Source organism: Podarcis cretensis (assembly GCF_951804945.1).
Source record: "Podarcis cretensis genome assembly, chromosome: 6".
NCBI lineage: Eukaryota > Metazoa > Chordata > Lepidosauria > Squamata > Lacertidae > Podarcis > Podarcis cretensis.
Genome location: NC_137175.1, coordinates 95,743,008 through 95,765,011, shown reverse-complemented (window position 1 = coordinate 95,765,011; position 22,004 = coordinate 95,743,008). Strand labels below are relative to the sequence as shown.

The 22,004-nt window shown below is 45.9% G+C and overlaps 1 protein-coding gene and 1 long non-coding RNA gene across 3 annotated transcripts; one reads left to right on the top strand and one right to left on the bottom strand.

Annotated features, from left to right (window-relative positions):
- Positions 1-957: 957 nt before the first annotated feature.
- On the bottom strand, positions 958-20,627 carry NPHS2 (NPHS2 stomatin family member, podocin). Of its 2 annotated transcripts, none has more exons than XM_079981637.1 (9): positions 20,051-20,627; positions 16,538-16,973; positions 12,498-12,601; positions 11,043-11,115; positions 8,140-8,222; positions 6,092-6,295; positions 5,149-5,204; positions 3,310-3,388; positions 958-1,943 (listed from the first exon to the last, which is right to left on the bottom strand). In XM_079981637.1, exons 2-9 carry the CDS (start codon positions 16,824-16,826, stop codon positions 1,671-1,673), a joined length of 1,161 nt encoding a protein of 386 aa, XP_079837763.1. In that variant the 5' UTR covers positions 16,827-16,973; positions 20,051-20,627; the 3' UTR covers positions 958-1,670. The 2 variants fall into 2 exon arrangements, with proteins under 2 accessions (XP_079837763.1, XP_079837764.1); XM_079981638.1 differs by having other exon boundaries at positions 16,538-16,899.
- LOC307219027 lies at positions 3,674-4,073 on the top strand. The gene is made up of 2 exons (XR_013840272.1): positions 3,674-3,772; positions 3,807-4,073. It is a non-coding gene; the product is annotated as an uncharacterized lncRNA (long non-coding RNA).
- Positions 20,628-22,004: the final 1,377 nt, after the last annotated feature.

Here is a 22,004-nt window from a genome sequence, read left to right as displayed (position 1 = left end):
TTACTTTAAAAAATATAGTAGGCTGCTTTTCAGCCCAGAGTCTCCAAGGGTGATGTTAACAAAGTTCACATAATATCAGAGCACGTAAAAACCAGAAAAATACTAAAACAAGTAGCAGTGAGGCTGACAAGAAGAACAGCAGACAAAATACCATTCTAAAAGCTCTTAGCAAGAGCTGATCAAGTAAGAAGGTTCCACCTGGCCCTGAATATACCTCGGATTTAGCACACGTTAGATGAATTTGTTGACGAGCTTGAGTTTCTTCTTTTGCAGAATTTGCCATTTTGTGTTCAAAGTTTTTCTTTCGTTTTGATGGGAACAACAGAACAGAACAAGGGCTAAGCTCAAGTTGTGTTTGTGAGGAAGCCCCACTCCGGCCCTCCTGTGTTTTCCTTGCGCTCGGAAGAAACCACCCATTTGTTTTTTTGCTCCTTCCACTAAATCGTCTCTACTGAGTCTGAGACTCTTGGGCTGCTGATGGAACTACCAGCCTGCATTGTCCAGGCCCAGCCCAATCCCTGTCCCTCTGCTGAAAGAGACACAGATGGTGTCCCACCTCTGCTGGCTTTAATGATAGACGGAAGGGAGGGCTACTCCCTGAGCCAATTAACAATTAAAGCAAACAGACAGCAAAGAGCTTTCGCAGCAAGTTCCCAAACTTCGTTTGTGCTGTGCTGCTCACTTTCACTCTGTGAACTGCCTCAGGCAGGACACACCATTTTCAGGCCCAAGGAGGTGGGAGACCTTAAGCTTCTTGCTCTCCACCACCAACACTTCTTATCTTCGTATCTTGCAATATACCTGCCTTTTGAAATAGGGACAAGGAATGGAATGACTAGAGAACAGGAATGCCCAACGGGTGAGCTTATTATCCAGCCCTTCATCCAAGATGTTAAAAGGAAGCATGCATTAATTTTCTCTGTCCCTACACCCCTTTTAATCTTGATGACATGGCTCTGTAAGGTAAAGTGAGCTGAGGAATTGTGACTGGTTCAGGGCCACCCAGTGAGCTTTACGGCAGAATAATAATTTGACCTCTGTATTGGATTTTAACTGGGAATAATATCACATGAGGGTGGTTAGATACCTAGCAAGCTTTGACTGTGCATCTAAAAATGTGGAAAGAAACAAATACACATTTGAAAAAACGGGGCTGGGCTGCAATTCCCTGTTTTATACACTTGGTGGCAAAGCAGCCGCCCTCATCATATGTAGCCCAGCTGCTGACCTCTTAGTTCAGGAGTTTAAAAGTTTAAGCAGATTTAATTACAGGGGGCCCAATAGAGGATCAACCATGACTACATCAGCTAGTTTGAAATGCAGATTATTCTGCTGAATTCCTGTAGTGGAGTGGCAAAATGTTTTCATACCAAGGGCCACATTGCCTCATAAGCAGCCTCCAAGGGGCCGCATTCCAGTAGTGAATGGGGCCCAGGGCAAACGCGGGCAGAGCAACAGCTACGAATTTTGCCTTCATCCAGTAGGCAGTTCCTACACAGACTAACATCCCCTCTCTCACCCTCCACCCAGGTGAGTTCAAGGGCACATTTCAGCTAGGCAAAAACACTTCAGGGGGGTGCAAAGCAGGCGGGTACGAATTGTGGACTAGGCAATGGGTTGCGGCCTGAGGAGCTGGACAGAGAGGCCTAGATGCTGCACCTGGTTTAGTCCTACAACATTGGGGAATCCTTCGCCTTTGGAGCCTCTGGGTTGCTGGCGATATCTGAAGAGCGGTTGCAGCCTGTGGATTTCATGTTGTCTATTGATGAAGGATTCATGAGGTCAAGGGGGAAAGGAAGAATAAAGGTGGACGGCTTCTCGGCAGACAGGCTTTGCAGCATGTGAAGGTAGCGGAGCTGGAGGGCGGCTGGTGTGTGGGAAAGCACCTCTGCTGCCACCTTCAGCGATTCGGAAGCAGCCTTTTCTCCTTCAGCAGCTATGACCTAGAACACAAGGTATTTAGATTATCTTCCTTTGGGGCAGGAGGCAACGAAGGTTTACTCAGAGTAGACCCCTTGGTATCAATGGGACTAACTTTGATGGGTTCAATAATCTCAATAGGTCTGCCCTGAGTAAAACTTTGTTGAGTACCGCCTGTGGTTCCTTCCATAATGGTGCCCTTCAGTGCTGTAGAAGCAACGCTGTTTGTCAGCTAACGAAAACAGGTTCTGCACAGCACATAAAATAGTGCTACATTGAATGCTCACCCTCGAGGCCAAAAACCACCTCTAATGTTTCCTCAGAAGCAAGTTCAACTGAGTAAAAGCCCTCCAGTGTTAATTAGATACTACTTATGTGCAGGTTCTGGGCGTTTGTTTCTTCCTGAGGTAATTTCCTCTTATTAGTCAGCATTTGTTCCTATACGGAGGAGGGCAGGGATAAGTGATTTATTTCCTTGCATTTATTTCCTTTTTTTTAGTAAAATAGCACTCTTTTCCTATAAAAAATAATAAAATGGGGGGGGGTATTGAAAAGAAACTTATAATTAATTCCTACCACAGGGGAACAACTGGCTTATAAGGGGCGGCATCCAAACAAAATCTCATTCAAGTGGCAGCCCATACTCCCCTGTCAATGGATTTGGATGTTCCCAATCTCTGGATAATCCATTAAAGGAAGAAAAGTCAATATAAAGTCACTTATTACCTGACTTTATATTGGATGTTTTGAGGTGTGTTACATGTGGTGATATTTTCCTGGGTGCCACATCGCTTCAATTTCCATTTTGTTTCCGACAGCCCAAAGGAAAGCATGCAGGATTAGCGTGGAAGAAATTTATTTCATTCTTGTGCTGCGTAGAATTGAAACAGCCTGGAGCTTCCGTTTTCCAGTGCAGCTCCCGAACAGCCTTCATGTTGTACCTCCTCCATCTCTTAGGTTTCCAGCCAAAGGAAATGGATTTACATTAAGTACCTAAAAATTAACTAGTGCAAACAAGAAAAGCTCATTGCTTTAGATCAGGCATCCCCAAACTCTGCCCTCCAGTAGTTTTGGGACTACAGTTCCCATCATCCCTGACCACTGGCCCTGTTAGCTAGGGATGATGGGAGATGTAGTCCCAAAACATCTGGAGGGCCGAGTTTGGGGGTACCTGCTTTAGATTAACCAAAGCTGGATAACCAACAGAATTAGTTTTGACCGGTGACCCACTCCCATGTGCTGTGAGATGCAGGCAGAACCATGGCCAACGCTTGTCTGACGAGACCTGGAGAGAAGCAAGCTTGGGAGGACAGCATCTCTCTCCCATAGCTCCCTCCTGCCCGTAGCTTCCAGTAATAAAAAACATACCGTGTCAGTGTATTGCCTTACCCTCACTGTGGCCTGTCTCTGGGCTTCGGCTTGTGCAGCCAGTGACTCCTGAAGCTCTGTTGGCAACCGCACATCTTTACTGAAATTAATGAAATTAATGAAATCTGGGACTGCACACCTAAACTGCAGACCTCATGTTATGTTTGCTTCATGATACATTTTTTTTTCAGGATGCATCCTGAGGTGACCCGGAAGTACCGGAAAGGGTTATTTCCGGGTTTTGCCACTCGTGCATGCGCAGAAGCGCTAAATTGTGCTTCGCGCATGCACACAAACACCAAATCGTGCTACGCACCTGCGCGGATACGGTGCGTCAGGTTGCAGGCTTTTCATGTTGCGAACGGGCCTCTGGAACGGATCCCGTTCGTAACCAGAGGTACCACTGTAAATGATTTTCTGTTTAAGAGCACAAGAAGAGCCTGGCTGCTGGATCAGACCAATGGCCTATCTAGTACAGCACCCTGTTCTCACAGAGCCAACCAGATGCCTGTGGGAAGACTGCAAGCAGGACCTGAGCATGGCAGCACTCTGCCCACCTGTGATTGCCAGCAGCTGGTATGCAGAGGGTGGAGGGGAAACGGAGCCACTGTGGTTAAGACAACCATTTAGCTCAGGAAGGAAACTTTGCACTACATCAGGGGGAAGAGAGTGCTAGCTGTAACCATGCCTAGCTACATGGTTGGCTGGCCAACTGGCCAGCTAGTTATCAGGTTAAATGGGACCTTTGTCTTGGGTGCCAGCTGAAAAGCTAGTCATTGGCTGAATATCCCTCTCATTGCCACTCCTGAGTGGGCCTACTCACTTGTTAGCAACTCTAGTGACATTTCCATTGGCAGTGGGATGTATCCCTGTGTCAGATTCGTTCTCATTTGTTCTGTTCGGAAGGGGGACATTTGCCATTGCTGTGGGAATGCCCTGAAGAAGTTTTAAATGGTCCTAGGATGTCCTCCATGGCTGCATATATGCACAGACACTTCTCATAGCTCTGGAATCAGGAACCTGTTGCCCTCCCACTTTTGCTGAGCTCTGGCTCCCACCAACCCAATAAAAAAACCTCAGCTTTTTTCATCCTGTTCCACTTCCCCTGCAGGATTGCAGAAGCAGCAGAAAACTGACAGACCAGGAAGGCTGAGCGATACATCTGGTTCACAGCTGCCTTTTCTGGATGGCGCCAAACTGATTCAGTGCTGGGATCAGGACAGGAGGCAATCCTTATTCTGCCCTCACTGTGATCAGTGAGAAGACATCCAAGGCTGCCTTGCTGCCAGAAGGGATGGGAGTAATTGGCCAGAGCCCTCCCTCCCCCGCTCTTGGTGGGGCTGTGGAGCCAATTGCCACCGGGCAAGGAGAACGCCTCTCACACACCCTTGCCTTGAGGATATCATAGCAAAATGGGAGCCACTCAAAAATTTAGTCCAAGGTGACTCTAAACAAATGGAGAGCTGGTCAGCTGTAGCCTTTCTGGCCATATGTAGATCCATAAAACTGGAGGAACGGGGTAACTTTTGGTGCTCTGAGCTGCCAGTTTTTAAGCAGCTCCTCTTACGTGACTGTTCATTGAAATCAACCCCTTTCACCCACAGTCATGTCAAAACAGATGGGCGAGGAGCTAGCTGTGCCTCTGCGAGAGACAGCAGCAGAAGGAATAAAGCAGGAGGCCCACAAAATGGTGGCATGTACCAGGGTGACCCCTATGCCCAGGGTTTGTTCAAGGGAAGAAATAACAAAAACTGATTACACTCGTAGGAGCGGCATTAACAATAGTGAAAGGTCTCGGAGACTCCTCTCCTGATATTTTGTCACCTGATTATTTCTGCAGATCTCACATTTCATACCTACATTTCTGTCCTTTCCACCTTGATCCCCCACTGGCAGGTGATGGCGTCCACAGCCACCTGCAAAAAAAATGTCGTCTTATTTGGCAGCAGCTTTATATGATGGATGAGCAACTTAAAAATGCAAAAACAGCAGTGTCCTAACATTTCCAGTGCTCTAGTAGTGATGGCTGTCTCCTTAATGCAAACCAAGGAGTAAAGCTACCCTGAGTTAGGTGAGCACAGAGCTGTTCAGTAAAGGGTTACAGCTTTTTCAAACAGGTTCCCTTTTCTCCCACCTTGGCTACTAGCTGATTATAGGTCAATCCTTAATTTGTCAGATTCCTTTCTAAAGTTACCTAAACTGGAGCAAAGTCTATTACCTTTTGTCTGCCCCAAACCTAACTGCCAATCATTTACTGGGCCACTTAAAGGTCTACTATGATAGGGAGAAAAAGGCCTCTCTAGCCACTCACTTCACTAAAAGGGCATGCAGCTAATCTTATATTTATACAATTGTCTCTCCCTATCAACCAGAATAGACTAAGACAATGTGCAGTTCATAAAACAGGACATTTATCACCAAGCTATTCAAAACATCACTTTCTAGTTGCTGCAAGCCAAGCCGTTCTTAAAGGTGCAGGAGACCACGGTAAGCTGGTTCACCTGGTCAGTTGGCAACCCTATGTTTGGAGGCAGTATAGTGCCTGGTTGCCTGTTGTTTTTGTTTGAAAGGAAATGCTGCCCTGGGTGGATCTTGCAAGGCAGTTCTGAGTTTACGTACTGTAAAGCCACTTTCAGGAAGGAGAAGGTGCCCAATAGCAACGCAGAAGCATTTCCCTCATGTCCTTTCATTGGTTACCACACCATTTCCCCAGTTCGGCTTGTAGCAGCCACTGGGCAAGCCTCCCACCCTGAGTGATGGACTTCCCCACTATGTCCTCTGTACAGCGCTATAGCCAACCCACCTTTATCTCCTGGCTGATGCTCTTCCTCTCCATCAGGATGTCTGTGAGCGACCGCTGTGCCAGAAAGCGCTTTGCAATGGTCGGCACTAGCAGCTGGATTGCCTTTGAGTGGTTGGCGAGGGTGGTCGTGACGAGTGTGGCATTCTCCATTCGATAGTAACAGATGGTATCTATTTCTAGACTTGCCATGTCCTTGGTTATGGTCTAGGGCAAGCAGAAGGCATTGTGTGACCATCCAATAGAACAGGGGTCGGCAACCTAAGGCCCATGGGCCACAAGCAGCCCACGGGGGTCGTTTAACCAACGGGTCCCGGTGTGCTGCACTAAATGGGTGCAGTGTGGCGCGGGGATGGCATCAGGAATCACATCTGCGCATGCGCCGCAAATCGCGTCTGTGCAGAAGCCAGAAATCGCAGGCGTGCGTACTTGCGCGCACAATCTAGCCCACAGAGGGATCTCTGCTGGAGTGAACCAGCCCAGGTGAGGTAAACCTTGCTGACCCCTGCAATAGAATGTTATGAAAGCTGGGTGCCTGCCCCCCTGTCTGCCAAGTGGTGGCAAGAGCCCATGGGGTCCCAGGCACTCACCCAGGGTCTGTGTTCCTTTGGAGAATTGAAGACGCAGCAGAGACTGTTGTGGCTTTAAGAAATATGGTTTATTCACCTATTCACACCTTCAGTCTGCCTGGAGGGAGTCCAGGTCTTACTGCACAGTCATTTCAAGAGGGGTTTGTACCCCACAGCAGTGTGGCCCTATAGCCCAAGGCATCTCTGCAGCCAGCCCTGCAGCCAGCCTCCTCGAAAGATGGATCTCAGCTCTTCTTCCTGCTTTTCCTTCCCAGCAACCCTTGCTCAAAAATCCCTTTTCCTGTCGCCTCAAACACCCCATCACTTTGGTAACATCTCATTCTCCAGTGGCCCAACAACACCTTTTGTTCTTCACTAAGCCAAGCCAGGCTGCTTTGTAGAAGCCAGCCCAGGGATTCCCTGTCTGGCACAGCTCTGCAGCTTGTACTTTAATCCATATCCCAATTAATCAAAATCCTAGCATTTATTCATTCCTAGGGTTGTTGTTTTTCGGAGGGTCCCCCCAAATCTATAACAATAAAGCACAGTTTTGTCAATGGAAAAATAACAGGAAATCTGATTCCAGCCCTGGGCTGGATTGAGCTGTTTCTACGTACTGTATTGGCCTAAATATAAGCCTCACTCCCCCCCCCCAAATTCCAACCATGAAAAGTTGAAAGTGCGGCTTAAATTTGCAACCTTACAAAAATGGGCTTTTACAATACTGCTGCTTAAACAGGCATACAGTAAAACAGAACAGGTGTGAGTGCCTACGGAATTTTAAGGGAGTGGCTTATATTAGGGTATTCTCTCCCCCCCCCCCCTGAATTTAAAGGTGCGGCTTATATTCGGGTGTGACTTATATTCGGGCCAATATGGTACAGTGGTACCTGGATTTAAGAACAGTCCTGTTTAAGAACGATTTGGCTTACAAACGCCGCAAAACCGGAAATAGTGTCTTGGTTTGAGAACTTTACCTCGGTCTAAGAATGGAATCCGAATGGTGGAAGGGCACCGTCGACGGGAGGCCTCATTATGGAAAGCGCGCCTTGGTTAAAGAACGGTTTTGGTTTAAGAATGGACTCCTGGAACGGATTAAGTTCATAAACCGAGGTACCACTGTATTACCAAATAAACATCAGACTGTGTAGATTCCTAACCTTCGCTGGAGATGTCAGGGAATGAACCTGGGATGTTCCGCATGCAAAGCAGATGTTCTGTCACTGATTTACAGCCTTTCTTTACGTTGAGTAATCCTACAACTGTCCCTTTAGGTAGATCAGTATAATTATTGTGGGGCTGGGAGTGAGGCTGAGTCAAAATGGCATGCCGAAAAGCAATGTAGTTAGTTCATAGCCAAGGTGAGATTTGAACCTGGGGCTTCCTAATTAATTGGAATGGTGAACCTAAGTAAACTTCTACTGACTTTGCCTCCTGCAAACAAGCTCAAAGAGCAGAAGGGGCAGACTCTGCCTCTCTTACCTCATAGAAAGGGATCTCTAAGGTTTTGAGGCGAAGGTCTATTTTGTGGAAGGTGTCCAAACACGGCAGGAAAAGGAATAATCCTGTTTGGAGAAAGAGAACAGCAGCACTTGCAAGCTGGATGGTGTAAATAAAGAAGAAAACTCACATTTCTCAATGCAAAAGGTAATAGGCCTGGACTGAATAGGCAGAGAATCCAGCCTTTTTTAGTTAGGCAGCAGTGCTTTTTTGGAATCCGAAGATGTAGAACAGAGGTGTGTGTTGTAAGAATTCTAAGGTCTCAAATAGAGAATAAATATTCATAAATGCACACGTATCTAAATATATATATAAATCATGTAGCTGAAATAGCATGGAGAGAGCAATCCTGAAGCCATTTTGACTCTCCCAATGACCTCAAATATTCCTCTGCAGTAAGGGAGGCAAATGGGGAAAGCCTTCCCATTGTCTTTTTGCTTATGCATCCTGTCTTAAGGGCGTATTTGTGTCTGAATAGGGTTAGCCAGTGACCTGGATTCAAGAACTAAAGTATTAACCATCACAAAAGAATGGCCAGAGTGCCCAGGTAATGCAATCAGTGACCATTATCAGGTATCCTTGCAGACAGAATTTCTGCTGTAGACCACCTCCCATGATGTATGTATGATAATTTTGGGGTGGTCTTTGTCTAAGGGGGTTGGGCAATGTCAAAAGTACTTATAGGTTCCTGCACATTTTTGTTCAGGGTCTCTTCCTCCTTGGTAGGAAGGGAGGGAGGGAACTTTGTTGCAACAGAAAAATAAATATCTGTCTTGCTTTCCAGTGGATCCTGCCTCCATCCATTCTTCTCTGACCGATCATGGACTTAGCGGACTTGGGCAGCAAAAGCCAATCCCCATTTTTTACATCAGTGTGTGTGTGTGAGAGAGAGAGAGAGAGAGATTGATTGTGCATGTATACACAGTAATTTTAGTTCTGCTGCTGTTTCTGTTCAGACAGGTTTCTGAAGTGCTACAAATCTGAACAGGAACGATGAGGAGATGTTCTGACAAATTCTCTGGCCTCCAGTTTCAGACTTGTTTAAAGGAACCTAAAGCTGTTTATTTTTCCAGCCCATGGGGTAAATGCTGATAACTTTGATCTCCTTGCTGATAACCTTGATCTCAATTGTGTCTTTGAGTTTAATTGACCCAACGGTGCTGGCTCACTCAGCAAAATTCTCTTTCTCATTCATCTGTCTAACAATCCTGAGTCATGATTGTCCTATTTCTTATAATGAGTGTTATTCGCCCTGAAGAAACTAGTGGTTTCATGGGCCTCATAATGGGCTCACAGTGCCTGGGCATCGTCTGTCCTGCCTGGTCTCTTCATCCAAGCACTCTCCCTAAACTGTGCGTTCCTCACCTGTGCCTTCCTACAGCAGCCTGGCATCACCAGCTTGTTGCATTTCCCCTGCCTGAGTCTACATATATACATGGGGCACCTCTTCTCTCATCCCTCCACAAATGCGGACCAAAGGTACGATGAACATTTGAAGTGGCCATAATCATAAAGCTTTACTAACTGATGTGAGCTTCAACTTACCAGGTAGAGAATTTAACAAAGACCAGCATGTGACTTCGGAGGAGGAGAGGGGACAGTACCTTTCCTTCACACAATGCTCATGGTAAAGTAAAGGTAAAGGGACCCCTGACCATTAGGTCCAGTCGTGGCCGACTCTGGGGTTGAGGCGCTCATCTCGCTTTATTGGCTGAGGGAGCCGGCGTACAGCTTCCGGGTCATGTGTCCAGCATGACTAAGCCGCTTCTGGCGAACCAGAGCAGCACACGGAAACGCTGTTTACCTTCCTGCCAGAGCGGTACCTATTTATCTACTTGCACTTTGACGTGCTTTCGAACTGCTAGGTTGGCAAGAGCAGGGACCGAGCAACAGGAGCTCACCCCGTCACGGGGATTCAAACCGCCAACCTTCTGATCGGCAAGTCCTAGGCTCTGTGGTTTATCCCACAGCGCCACCTGTGTCGAATGCTCATGGTATATCTGTAAAGAACTACACAGGCAATTGTTTCTCAACTCAGCCATGGGGAGGGTCCATCTAAATGTCAAGTTCAGCTTCTTGAGCACCAATAGTGTGATCCGCAAGCAGGCCACTATGTGCAATGGCATGCAATGGGGGCAGGGAACCATTTCCAGCCTGAGGGCTGCATTTCCTAATGGGCAAAAGTGGGAAGAGCAGCAGGTGGGATTCTGACCTTTGCCTCACTGAAATGGAGCCTGCTGTTCAAATATCAGAGAGGTCTGTGCTCACCCACGCACGTCTCTCTAAGCAGGCAAGCAACAGCAGTTGCAGAGGTGAGGGGTGCACAGCTACTGAAGGGCACAGCCTGGGGTCAGAAAGTGCAGATTAGGAAGAGGAATTGCCTTGAAAGACTCCCAAGAGCCAAGCAGAGCGGTTTGGAGGAAGGTATTTGGCTCCCCATAGAGAGACGGGTGGCACTGTGGTTTAAACCAGTGTGCCGCTTGGACTTGCCAGTTGGAAGGTTAGCGGTTCAAGGCCCTGCGACGGGGTGAGCTCCCGTTGCTCAGTCCCAGCTCCTGCCAACCTAGCAGTTCAAAAGCACACTAATGCAAGTAGATAAATAGGTACCGCTCCGGCGGGAAGGTAAACGGCATTTCCGTGCACTGTTCTAGCTTCGCCAGAAGCTGCTTAGTCATGCTGGCCACATGACCCGGAAAAACTGTCTGCAGAAGTGGACAAACGCCGGCTCCCTCGACCTGTAGATCGAGATGAGCGCCGCAACCCCAGAATCGTTCGCGACTGGACTTAACTGTCAGGGGTCCCTTTACCTTTTCTTGGCTCCCCAGAACTCCCTCAGCTGGTACATAACCTGAGGCTTCCCGAAAGGTTGATAGTTCTATACTTACCGGGCCCTCTGGGCCTTCCGCGAAGAAGGCGTCCAAATCGAAACAAAATGGCTCTTTCATACTCCCATACAATCTGTCATGGAAAAATGGATAGTGGGAATCTGTAAGATAAAGCGGAACTACGTACCGTGTGGAAACCTCTGCTCTAAAAGCCCACGAGAACGGAAATGCAGCAAATGTAAAGTGATGACGAGTCTTTGTTGAGTGTTTCACAGCCACCATGCATTTCAAGCACATTTCAAGTGCATGACTTTCCCCCAAGAATCCTGGGAAGTGCAATGCAGTTCCCAGCATCCATAACAAACTACTTTCCCCAGGATTTGGGGGGGGGCATGTTTTCAATGTAGGATATGGATCCGTGTAGCATGGAGGCTAAAGGGGCCTCCAACTGGCCACCAGTGTTTGTGACTGAGGATTAAGAGAGATTCACTTGCTTTTTCTGGCTTAATTTCTTAAAAACACCATGTGCAGAGGCTCTGGCCCGTGTGAGGAGTTGGCTGTGTGAAGGGGCCGGCAATGGAAGGAACCAAACATTGTTATGCCTCATGTCTGATTGTGGGAGTGTTTGCACAGTGTTTGCTATAGTCTACACCTACATGCCATCTTCTTCTCTGCAATTCAAGCCACCACAAGGAATGTTTGTAAGTTGCATGACCAACTGCAAAAGAAAACAGGGCTTTTGTATCTTTTTAGAGTTGTACAGAAAGGGGAATCATGGCAAGTACAATTAATTGCGCTCCTGAACGACAAACTCCACCTTGCAAAAATCCCCCATTCTGCACAGTTATTAAAGGTACAGAGGCCCCATCCTTTCATCTTCAGGAAAACGCAGAAGAAAGCTGAATAAACATAAGTGGCATTATTTCTAAGGTAAGCTCTTTCAGCCTAACTAGATTATTCCAAAGTACCCTGTTTATGTAAGGTGGTGTAGAATAGCTACTACATCTGAAAGGAGAAACGATTACAAATGAGAACAATTATAGTATATCTTGGGCATATAAATGAAATGGAAGCAAAATTAATTATCGTTATCTTTGCCTCCGAGTAGCAGTAATTACTCCACTTGAAATGCACCTTAAGGTGAAAGAAGACAACTGGTCGGTAGTACTTTTATTCACAATATAGGCAATTTAGAACATGATAAAATAGATGAGGGAGACTGCTGTGAGCAGGCAGAACTCTTGGCTTTGTGAAGACTTTGATATTCAGATTGTAATTTCTGGAAGAATTAGTGTTTAGTGTTATCTGAGGTCTATATATATATGCTTCACTCACATCAATTTGGAACTACTTGTTTACTTACACAGCACCTTTGTAAAACCTCATTCGCATTGAGTCGTACACACGGCAGTGTGTGTGAGTGAGAGATGCTTGGTCTTCTGTCTGGGCCTGTATGAGAACTCTGGACATTGCTAAATTGTAGTTCCTGCACGTGCAACAGCCCCAATGACTTACCTTCATGCAGAACCAGATGGAAATGGGGAACGTGACTATGAGGAGGAGCAGAGAAAGGATGACAAGAAGCCACTCACAAATGCCCAGGCCTGGAGACTTTGTACCTGCAGGGGAACAGATAAAGAGTAGGTGATGAAACAGGGTCTTTCCCATAGATGGAAACCTGCTTGTGTCATTGGACAAATCAGATGCTCAATAAATATTGAGGTTGAATGTAGCCTGACTGGCTTGGGCCATTTTGGAAATAGGGTAGAAAAGTGGAGAAAGAATTGAGATAAAATGCCCAGCTTCCACGGGAAACACCTTATGTCTGGTAACAGCTCTATTCTCACACTAAGAATTATTTAGTAACCCTTGTGTAAAGTTGGAGGCTCTTCTTTGCCACCTCTATGCAGTAATTATTTATTCTACTAGCCAATCCTGTACTGGATTCTTAAACATGTGTGCTAAATTATGCCTACTCATCACACCACTTAGCGATGGGTGCTGCAAATTTTAAATGGGTGGGTGTGTTGCTGATTCCAAAGCATACAAAGTGAGCCACTACCAAGCAATGGAAGCTGTCATGTCAAAAGAATTAAGATAGTGGCCAGCAATTGTCCCTCAAATGCCCAGATAAAGCCCAGAAAAATCCTGTTGGCCTAGGCCTTTAATTATATTTAGTCTATAAAATGGTAGCTTGTCATGCCTACTTATGCCAAAACATCAATCTGTGTGAGAATTGTTACCTTCTCTGTAAGCTTTGGGACGCAGGTGGCGCTGTGGGTTAAAGCCTCAGCGCCTAGGGCTTGCCGATCGAAAGGTCGGCGGTTCGAATCCCTGCGGCGGGGTGCGCTCCCGCTGCTCGGTCCCAGCGCCTGCCAACCTAGCAGTTCGAAAGCACCTCCGGGTGCAAGTAGATAAATAGGGACCGCTTACCAGCGGGAAGGTAAACGGCGTTTTCGTGTGCGGCTCTGGCTCGCCAGAGCAGCGATGTCACGCTGGCCACGTGACCCGGAAGTGTCTCCGGACAGCGCTGGCCCCTGGCCTCTTAAGTGAGATGGGCGCACAACCCCAGAGTCTGTCAAGACTGGCCCGTACGGGCAGGGGTACCTTTACCTTTTACCTGTAAGCTTTAGCCAATCTCATGCTGACACCTTGAATAAGGAGTCTGGCTAGCCTTGGAAATTATCTTTGTTCACTTGGTTGCCAAATTTTTGTCAGTCTTTTGCTCTTGTGGGAAGTTGATGTGTTACCCAAACCACCGGCTGTGACTTACTCTGGTGGGAACCTGATATATAACCCAAACACCAGATGTTGCTTAGGCAACTTGAACCGTATAGACATCTCAAAAGCTTTATGATAGCAGAGCTCCAGAACCTGCAGGCTAATTTGGAAAGTGCTGCATGCTAGCTCCATCTCAGTCTTTGGGGGGGTCACACCTGTTACTAGGGCCGGCCCAATACACTTCAGCACCTAGATGAATACCAGGATATAAATATAATATTAATACAAGATTGTGACTGTCAGGACCCAGTCCTTTGTAGTTCTTTTAGGAAGGTAATTCAACCAAGGAAGTCCAGATGACCTAGGATTGTCTGGTCTCTTGAAGCCAGACTTGGAGATGAAGGAAGTGGCGACGATTGGCAGGCTAAAAGATTATGTGGAGGATGGCACCTACCTGGTCTAGGGAAGAGCCTAGTGGTGCCACCAGGTAGAGCCAATGGGTACAGTGTGGCAGAGTCAGTGCCAAAACATCCAAACCCAATGAGAAAACAATATAGAATCCCTTAGATTCTGGCTAGACCTCTCCTGAGACCAGGCAACCCTACCTGACAGAAATTCTGAGCATCCCAGCGAGACTTAACATTAACATTTGAGAGGGACCGTATGAATTATCCCTGGATTTGGGGGGATCTGCTAGTGTTCTTTTAAAAATCAGGATTGGAGTTTCTGCTTGCGCTTCCCAAGAGACAGAATTGGAGCATGCTGGGGTAATAATAGCATTCTGTTTATCATGGTGGACAACCAGATGTCTATGGAAGCCATTAGCACAGCAGCATTATCTGAGGAAGGCCAGAATTAGGTGGTAGAGCATCTGCTTTGAATGCAGATGGTTCGAGATTGTGAAGCTGGGAGAGATCCCAACGTCGAAACCTCAGAGAGATGCTGCCAGCCATTGTGGACTACTGAGCTAGGTAGCTAGCAGCTTCTTATTCCTTTCTGAAGCCTGGTGCCGTGAGGCCTGATCGTGTAGTCTGGGACTTGGGTGGGCTTTCTGCCAATCTTGCTTGCTAGAATAGCCTTTCCTTATGTGTTTTGCTAAGCTTAATTAATCACAGGCAGCCAGATGGCAGGGAGGGCTGTTGTCAGCACCTGGCATCCATGGGCAACTGCTACCACAAATGCCTGATCTAAGCCCTGCAGTAAATGTTATCCAGTGTTCTGATCAGGCCTGGGCAGTTATGTCTCGCCGCCATATAATTTTCCCACAATGCCTCACTACATCAGTAGGAACTTTAAAAGGCAGTTAGACTCAGAAGCAATGGAAAGGGATCTTGCCAGAGGGTGCTTTCCATGGGGCCAACTTAAACCTGGAGCAAGCCCCAGAAGATGGATCCAACAGTCCTGCATTCAAGTTCAAATGTCACGATTGAATCCATACATGAGCCCCCTCCTTCCTATTTTCACACCTGGGCAACTCCATTGGGAGATTTGACTTCTAACTTACCATTAAAAAATGGCTCTAATTTGCACTCACAGGAGACGCTGTGAACAATATGAAGTGTACTTAATTAGCTACTACATGTGGGACCCTTGCATAAATGGAATGTGATGACATTGTGTTACCTTTAATCTTACTGGGGAAACACTGTCAGATGATGAAGGCCATTGTTGTTGGTACAGTGGTGGCCCGCAAGACGAACGCCTCGCAAGACGGAAAATCCGCTAGACGAAAGGGTTTTCCGTTTTGGAGGCGCTTCGCAAAACGAATTTCCCTATGGGCTTGCTTCGCAAGACGAAAATGTCTTGCGAGTTCCTGCGGTTTTCCCCCCTTTCCCCCCCTTTTTCTAAGCCGCTAAGCCACTTATCAGCTGATCCAATAAGCCGCTAATAGCGCTAATCCACTAAGCCATCAATGGGCTTGCTTCGCAAGACGAAAAAACGGCTAGACGAAGAGACTCGCGGAACGGATTAATTTCTTCTTGCGAGGCACCACTGTACTATGGTCACGTATCCTACTTTACAGAAGACAACACTCTGTTGGAAGGCTTGTGAGACGATAGCCCTCTATTTGAAGGTGCAAGGGTCCCAGCTCCAGGCCTGCTTTTGAAGTTAAAGCACCATTAGAAAGGTGAGCAAGCCTTGAAGTTCCCCACCAACAACTGTTACCTGATCTAGCCTTCCCCACTATGGAGAGATGTACAAAATTTAAATTATGGCAGTTATTCCTAAATGCACATCTATATGTCAATGTTATATTCACACTCTGTGATTATTTGTGCCCCCTTTTTGGTGATGCATTTCCTACCTTTTTTTGGCGAAATGTAAGTGGCCACCTGATGCAGCCACAGTCTTCTACAGACTATTATTTGGCGCTGTGGTCTAAACCACGGAGCCTAGGCTTGCCGATCAGAAGGTCGGCAATTTGAATCCCCGCAACTGGGTGAGCTCCCATTGTTCGGTCCCTGCTCCTGCCAACCTAGCAGTTCGAAAGCACATCAAGTGCAAGTAGATAAATAGGTACCGCTCCAGAGGGAAGGTAAACGGTGTTTCCGTGCGCTGCTCTGGTTCGCCAGAAGCAGCTTAGTCCTGCTGGCCACATGACCTGGAAGCTGTCTGTGGACAAACGCCGGTTCCCTTGGCCAGTAAAGTGAGATGAGCGCTGAAACCCCAGAGTCATCCGTGACTGGACCTAATGGTCAGGGGTACCTTTACCTTTACAGCAGTACACAGTAGATTCAAACTCTGGCATAGTAAGAAAAGCTCAGTGGGGTCATCCTGGAGCCCTTCTGAGCTCCCCGTGCTCTTGCATGCCCCTTAACTACTTGCCCCCTTACCTTCCTCCTGCTTCTCGCTTTCAAGCAGGGCCATCACCTCCATTTCCTCCTCAAAGGACACGACATCATCCACATCCACTACTGTGGAAGTGTGGACTTGGTTGTCTGCCTGAAGGCTGCTCTGGGTCTCCTTTTCCCTCTTCCTTCTCCCTAGCTCCTGCTGTCTCTCTTTGCTAGTCTTACGGATGTGTTCCACTTTGTCCTTCTTCCTGCCATCTTGAGTGGCCTGCTCTCTGCTTCTCCCGCGGTGCTCCCTAGAAGAGCTCTGCGGCTTCTTTTCTGCCCTCATTTAGGGAGCCTGTGCTAAGGAAAAGAAACTCTTCACTGAGGATGTGGGAGTCTGTGCTGCCTGACCATTTATCCTGTCCAAAAGGGAGGGCCAGAGAGAGGGGAAAGCCATTACCCAGGAGGAGGGTGTTTATTTGCACCACTGGAGCTATTGGACAATGAAATCAGTCAAAATTTTGAGCATCATAGAATCAGCAAGACTTACAGCAGTGGTAAGAGGCCAATCAGACCAAAAACTGATGGACTAGCATGAAGGAATACATCAAAAAACATTGTTCTGGAATTAACATATCAATATGCAACGAATGAAACTTATAGAGTAAAAAGAAGAAATGGGTATAAGATGAGATAACCAAAAATAATATTGAGAACACAGCAAAAAGAAGAAAAGAAACAAAGGAAGTCACATATAGGTGGAGGGAAGTCAAAATTTATGTCTGCGTGTTTAGTTTGTATGTTTGTTTTCTTTTTTTGTAATCTAAGTTGAGAGGTGTACAGTGGTACCTTGGGTTAAGTACGTAATTCGTTCCGGAGGTCCGTTCTTAACCTGAAACTGTTCTTAACCTGAAGCACCACTTTAGCTAATGGGGCCTCCCGCTGCCGTCGCACGATTTCTGTTCTCATCCTGAAGCAAAGTTCTTAACCTGAAGCACTATTTCTGGGTTAGTGGAGTCTGTAACCTGAAACATATGTAACTCGAGGTACCATTGTATGTATCTATGTATAATAAGTGTGTTTAGTGTTCTGGTTTATATTTGTAAGTATTGCATTTATCAATAAAAGTTTTTGTTAAATGAGCCTCATATGCTGTGACCAAAACGAGAGGATCCTGCTGCACATTAATATCAATGCATTGTGGTATACAGTATTTATTTATGTAGAAGACTTTTTTTACCTGCTCTTCACCATAAGGTCCCAGGATGAGTTATGACAATAGAATCATTACATTAAAAAAAATTAGTAAAACAGTCAAAACACAACAGTGTAGATTAAACAAAAGAGGTGGGTCTCTCAAAACAAGACCTAAACTGCCAAATATGCTTCCACAGCCTTGAATCTGATCCATTATGAAATCATTTATTTTATATATGTGTGTAATTCTCCTTCAGTACAATCAACGTGGTGTTGGAAAGGCAGAACCCACAGAGTAGGTGGGGTGAACTGGAGGTGCAAGCACATTACCATTAGGAAAAATATATCAATTTTTCAGATTTTAAGGGACAAGAAGCAGTGTTAGAACAGTATGAATAGGGGACCACTAACCCAGGTGTCCTCCAGGTATTTTTTTGGACTACCACTCTGGTTAGCCAGCACCTGCTAACAGAGGCTGATGGAAGTTATAGTCTAAAACAGCCAGAGAAAATCAGGTTGCAAAGGGTTGCTGAAGAACAATCACAAGAGCAGTGTAGTCGTTGTTGCTGATACAAATTATGGGTCCCAGATCTTGTGTCAGGAATATAGCTAGACCTCTGGTTTCAAGAGTTCCTAGAGGAACTGACAGTAAACCACGTGGAGAGGAAATAGTGTCCAACATTTCTCAGTTGTGATATCTCAATTCTAGAATGCCCTCTCCTCTCAGATACAAGTGGCACCAGCATTGATGGTCTTCCGATGCCAAATTAAAAAATATTATAAAAAGGAGGTTTGCAGATTAGGGGAGCTTCTGCATCCCTGCTCTGTCACTGGAGGCTCGGGTAGCTAGAAGTGGCTAGAGGTGCCTTTTACCAACTGTGGCTGGTTCAGCAGCTATGGCTATTCCTGGACTGGGAATGCCGTGCCACAATAGTTCATTTGCTGATTGCTTCAAGACTGGATTACAGCAATGTGCTCTATGTGGGGCTTCGCTCGTGCTGGATCTGGAAACTGCCGTTAATGCAGAATGCTGCAGCACGATTGCTGACAGGAGTGAGGCCTCGTAAGCACATACACCTGGGCTCAGAGACCTGCATGGGTTGCCGATATGATATTCTAATGAACCAGGCCAGGTTCAGTAGAATGAAAAGCACTTAACAACTTGGGACCAGTTTACCTACGGGATCGCCTTACCCCACACGTGTGCACTTGACTGTTTTGATTGGCAGAAGCGGCACTATACAGGTGCCACATACAGGTGCCACATAATACCCATTCCGCATTCGATCATTTAGTGGCAGCACTGGCACTGTGGAACTTCTTGCCTATTGAGATCAAGCATGCCTTCACTGCAGTCTTTTTGATGCCTGCTAAAAACATTCTTGCCTAGAGATGCTTACCCAGATGCTTAGAAAATTGAGGTACCATAATTTTAATCTGTGTTAGTATTTTAATTTTTGTATGTTTTGAAATAGGATCGAAATGTTTTCTTGATTTTCTTGTTTTATATTTTTGAAAACCTCCTTGAGGCTTCCTACAACCAAACGTCATACAGATTTTATGAAATAATAATAAAAATACCATTAAAAAATCACAGCAGTTTACAACAACATAAAACCATGATATATGGCCTTTGACTTGGGTGATGTAATTATGTTGTATTTACATGTAATAGTGCTATTTTGTATTTTAATGCTTCTTGCTCTCGGATTGTGTGAAAAAAGAGTTATAAATAATTTAAATAAATAAAAATATTTCACTGATGAGACTAGGCACCCGGCAAAGACCCCAATCATTATTAAAAGGATCACCGCCTGAGCCTCCCCACCTCCCATTTTACTTCTTCCTGCTGTATTTGTTTACTCTTCAAGCTTTTGCAATTAGCACTGGCTTAGTAATAATCATCATGGTGCCTCAGAAGAAAATGAATGGGACTGCAGGAGGTAACCTTGTGTTATTTTTGCCCCCTCCTTGAATTCCTTTGTAATTAGAAATGTGTGCCACTCTGCTAAGTAAGCACAAGTGACTTGGCTTTTTAAAACCCCCTTGTGTAAGCACTTTAGAAAAAGTAAAGAGTTCTACTCTTACAGGTGGTGGTGAGTAAGCAATTTAAACAGCGAAGCAGTTGGCACTGAGCACTGTGCAGAGCGCAATGCTGAGGCAAAGGCATGGCTAAAACATTGCACCTAGTCAAAATGTTTTGACAAAATACAAAGGTCTCACCTGTGAGCTGCACAATGCCATGCCTGCCACACTAGCTTCCACACCGCAGCACACAAAGCGTAACAGCACACACATTAACCATAGTTGTCAACTTTCAGATTTGAAAATAAGGGATCAGCAGCCTCAAAAATAAGGGATCAGCAGCCTCACCTGTCCCAGGGACAGTCTATGGGATATCTAACAATCCGGGATAGCAGCGGGAAACGGCGCTGGAATAAGGAAATTTCCCACAAAAAAAGGGAAGGTTGACAGCTATGCACATTAACGGGTCTGTTGCTATGTCAGAAAGATGAATTGGTACACTTGGGGGCAAGCAGGGTCAGCAAACTTTTTCAGCAGGGGGCCGGTCCACCGTCCCTCAGACTTTGGGGGGGGGCAGACTATATTTTGAAAAAAATAAATAAATGAACGAATTTCTATGCCCCACAAATAACCCAGATGCATTTTAAAGAAAAGAACACATTCTACTCATGTAAAAACACCAGGCAGGCCCCACAAATAACCCAGAGATGCATTTTAAATACAGTGGTACCTCTGGTTACGTGCTTAATTCGTTCCAGGGGTCTGTTCGTAACCTGAAACTGTTCTTAACCTGAAGCACCACTTTAGCTAATGGGGCCTCCTGCTGCTGCTGCGCCGCCGCTGCACGATTTCTGTTCTCATCCTGAAGCAAAGTTCTTAACCTGAAGCACTATTTCTGGGTTAGTGGAGTCTGTAACCTGAAGCATATGTAACCTGAAGCGTATGTAACCCAAGGTGCCACTGTAAAAGGAATGTAAAAACACTGATTCCTGGACCGTGCACAGGCCAGATTTAGAAGGCGATTGGGCCAGATCCTGCCCCCGGGCCTTAGGTTGCCTACCCATGGGGGTAATTCTCTATTACCAGAGAATAGAGCTGGTGTCTCTCTGTAGCTCTGCCTCTTGGTCTGCATTAAATGCCTCCTCCTGCCTTTGAAGCCCATGCAAAACATCCCTTGAAGAATTCTGGGCAGTGTAGTTTACACCTCACAGAGTTACAATTCCCAGCAACCCTTCACAAACTACATTGTCCAGAATTATCTGAGCGAAAGAATGCTTCACAGTGCGATGGAATACTGTGATAGGAATTTTATGGTCTTAGATATATGGCAGTGTTCATAACCGCACATACATAGATCAACACAGGAAGGCCAACCTGGAACCATTTTGATTCCTAAACTGACCAAATGTTTTCTTTGCAAGGTCAAACTGGAAAATTCTCCCCATTGTCTCTTTCCTCACAAATCCTTTCTTAAGGACACATTTAAGATATGAATAAGGTGTGAGCCTGTGACCTGGCCCAGGAAATAAGTATTTTACCACTACAAAAGAATGGCCAGGCTCCCCAAGCAATCCAATCAAGTAACTTGCCAGACAGGAGATAAACTGTGACAGGGAAAAAACAACATTTAAATTTCTGTGATGTAGGTGGGATGTATCTGAGGGGTGGTCTTAGGTTACACCCCTTCTGTGATGTATGCACAATGTTTCTGGGGGTGGTCTTGATCTACAGGATGGGAATTTCAAGTCTTTATAAGCCTTTACACAGCAATTTTCTGGGTCCTCCTCCTCTCCTGCGTGTGAGGGGAGCACCCTGTTGCAACAGATCAATAAAGATCAGGCTTACTAGCTGCTTTGCTTCTCAATATTCTCTGGTTGGCCTCTGTTATTTTCTCCTACCAATAGGGAACCCATGTAAGGACTCTATATGGGCTCTTGGGTACCCCATAAGGGAAAAGGGCATATTTTTTATTTACAACCATACTGAGAACTCACTTTCGCAGCATAGCTGCAGTTCTCATGTTGTCAAAAGTTACTGTGCTTCACCTGCTTCGAACTTTTCCATATTATTATTATTATTATTATTATTGCGTCATGCCCCTCACTCAAGACCCCAGCCAGTTCACAAACACACTGACCGGTATCAGTCCCCTTGTTGTAAATAAAAATATACCCTTTTCCCTTATGGGGTACCCAAGAGCCCATATAGTCCTTACATTGTAGCACCCTGCTTGTGGTTAACGCTTAGCTGGAATGAAATATTCAACGCAGCAATAGAGAAATTAAAATAATAATTTATTTGT

Bases quoted from the DNA above. Each gene is read 5' to 3' on its own strand.
- NPHS2 (XM_079981637.1), bottom strand. From the start codon at position 16,826: ATGAGGGCAGAAAAGAAGCCGCAGAGCTCTTCTAGGGAGCACCGCGGG. The intron at 11,116-12,497 runs GTAAGTCATTGG...TTTCCATGACAG, and splicing joins CCATCTGGTTCTGCATGAAG to ATTGTATGGGAGTATGAAAG. The intron at 8,223-11,042 runs GTAAGTATAGAA...TTCTCCAAACAG, and splicing joins CGGAAGGCCCAGAGGGCCCG to GATTATTCCTTTTCCTGCCG.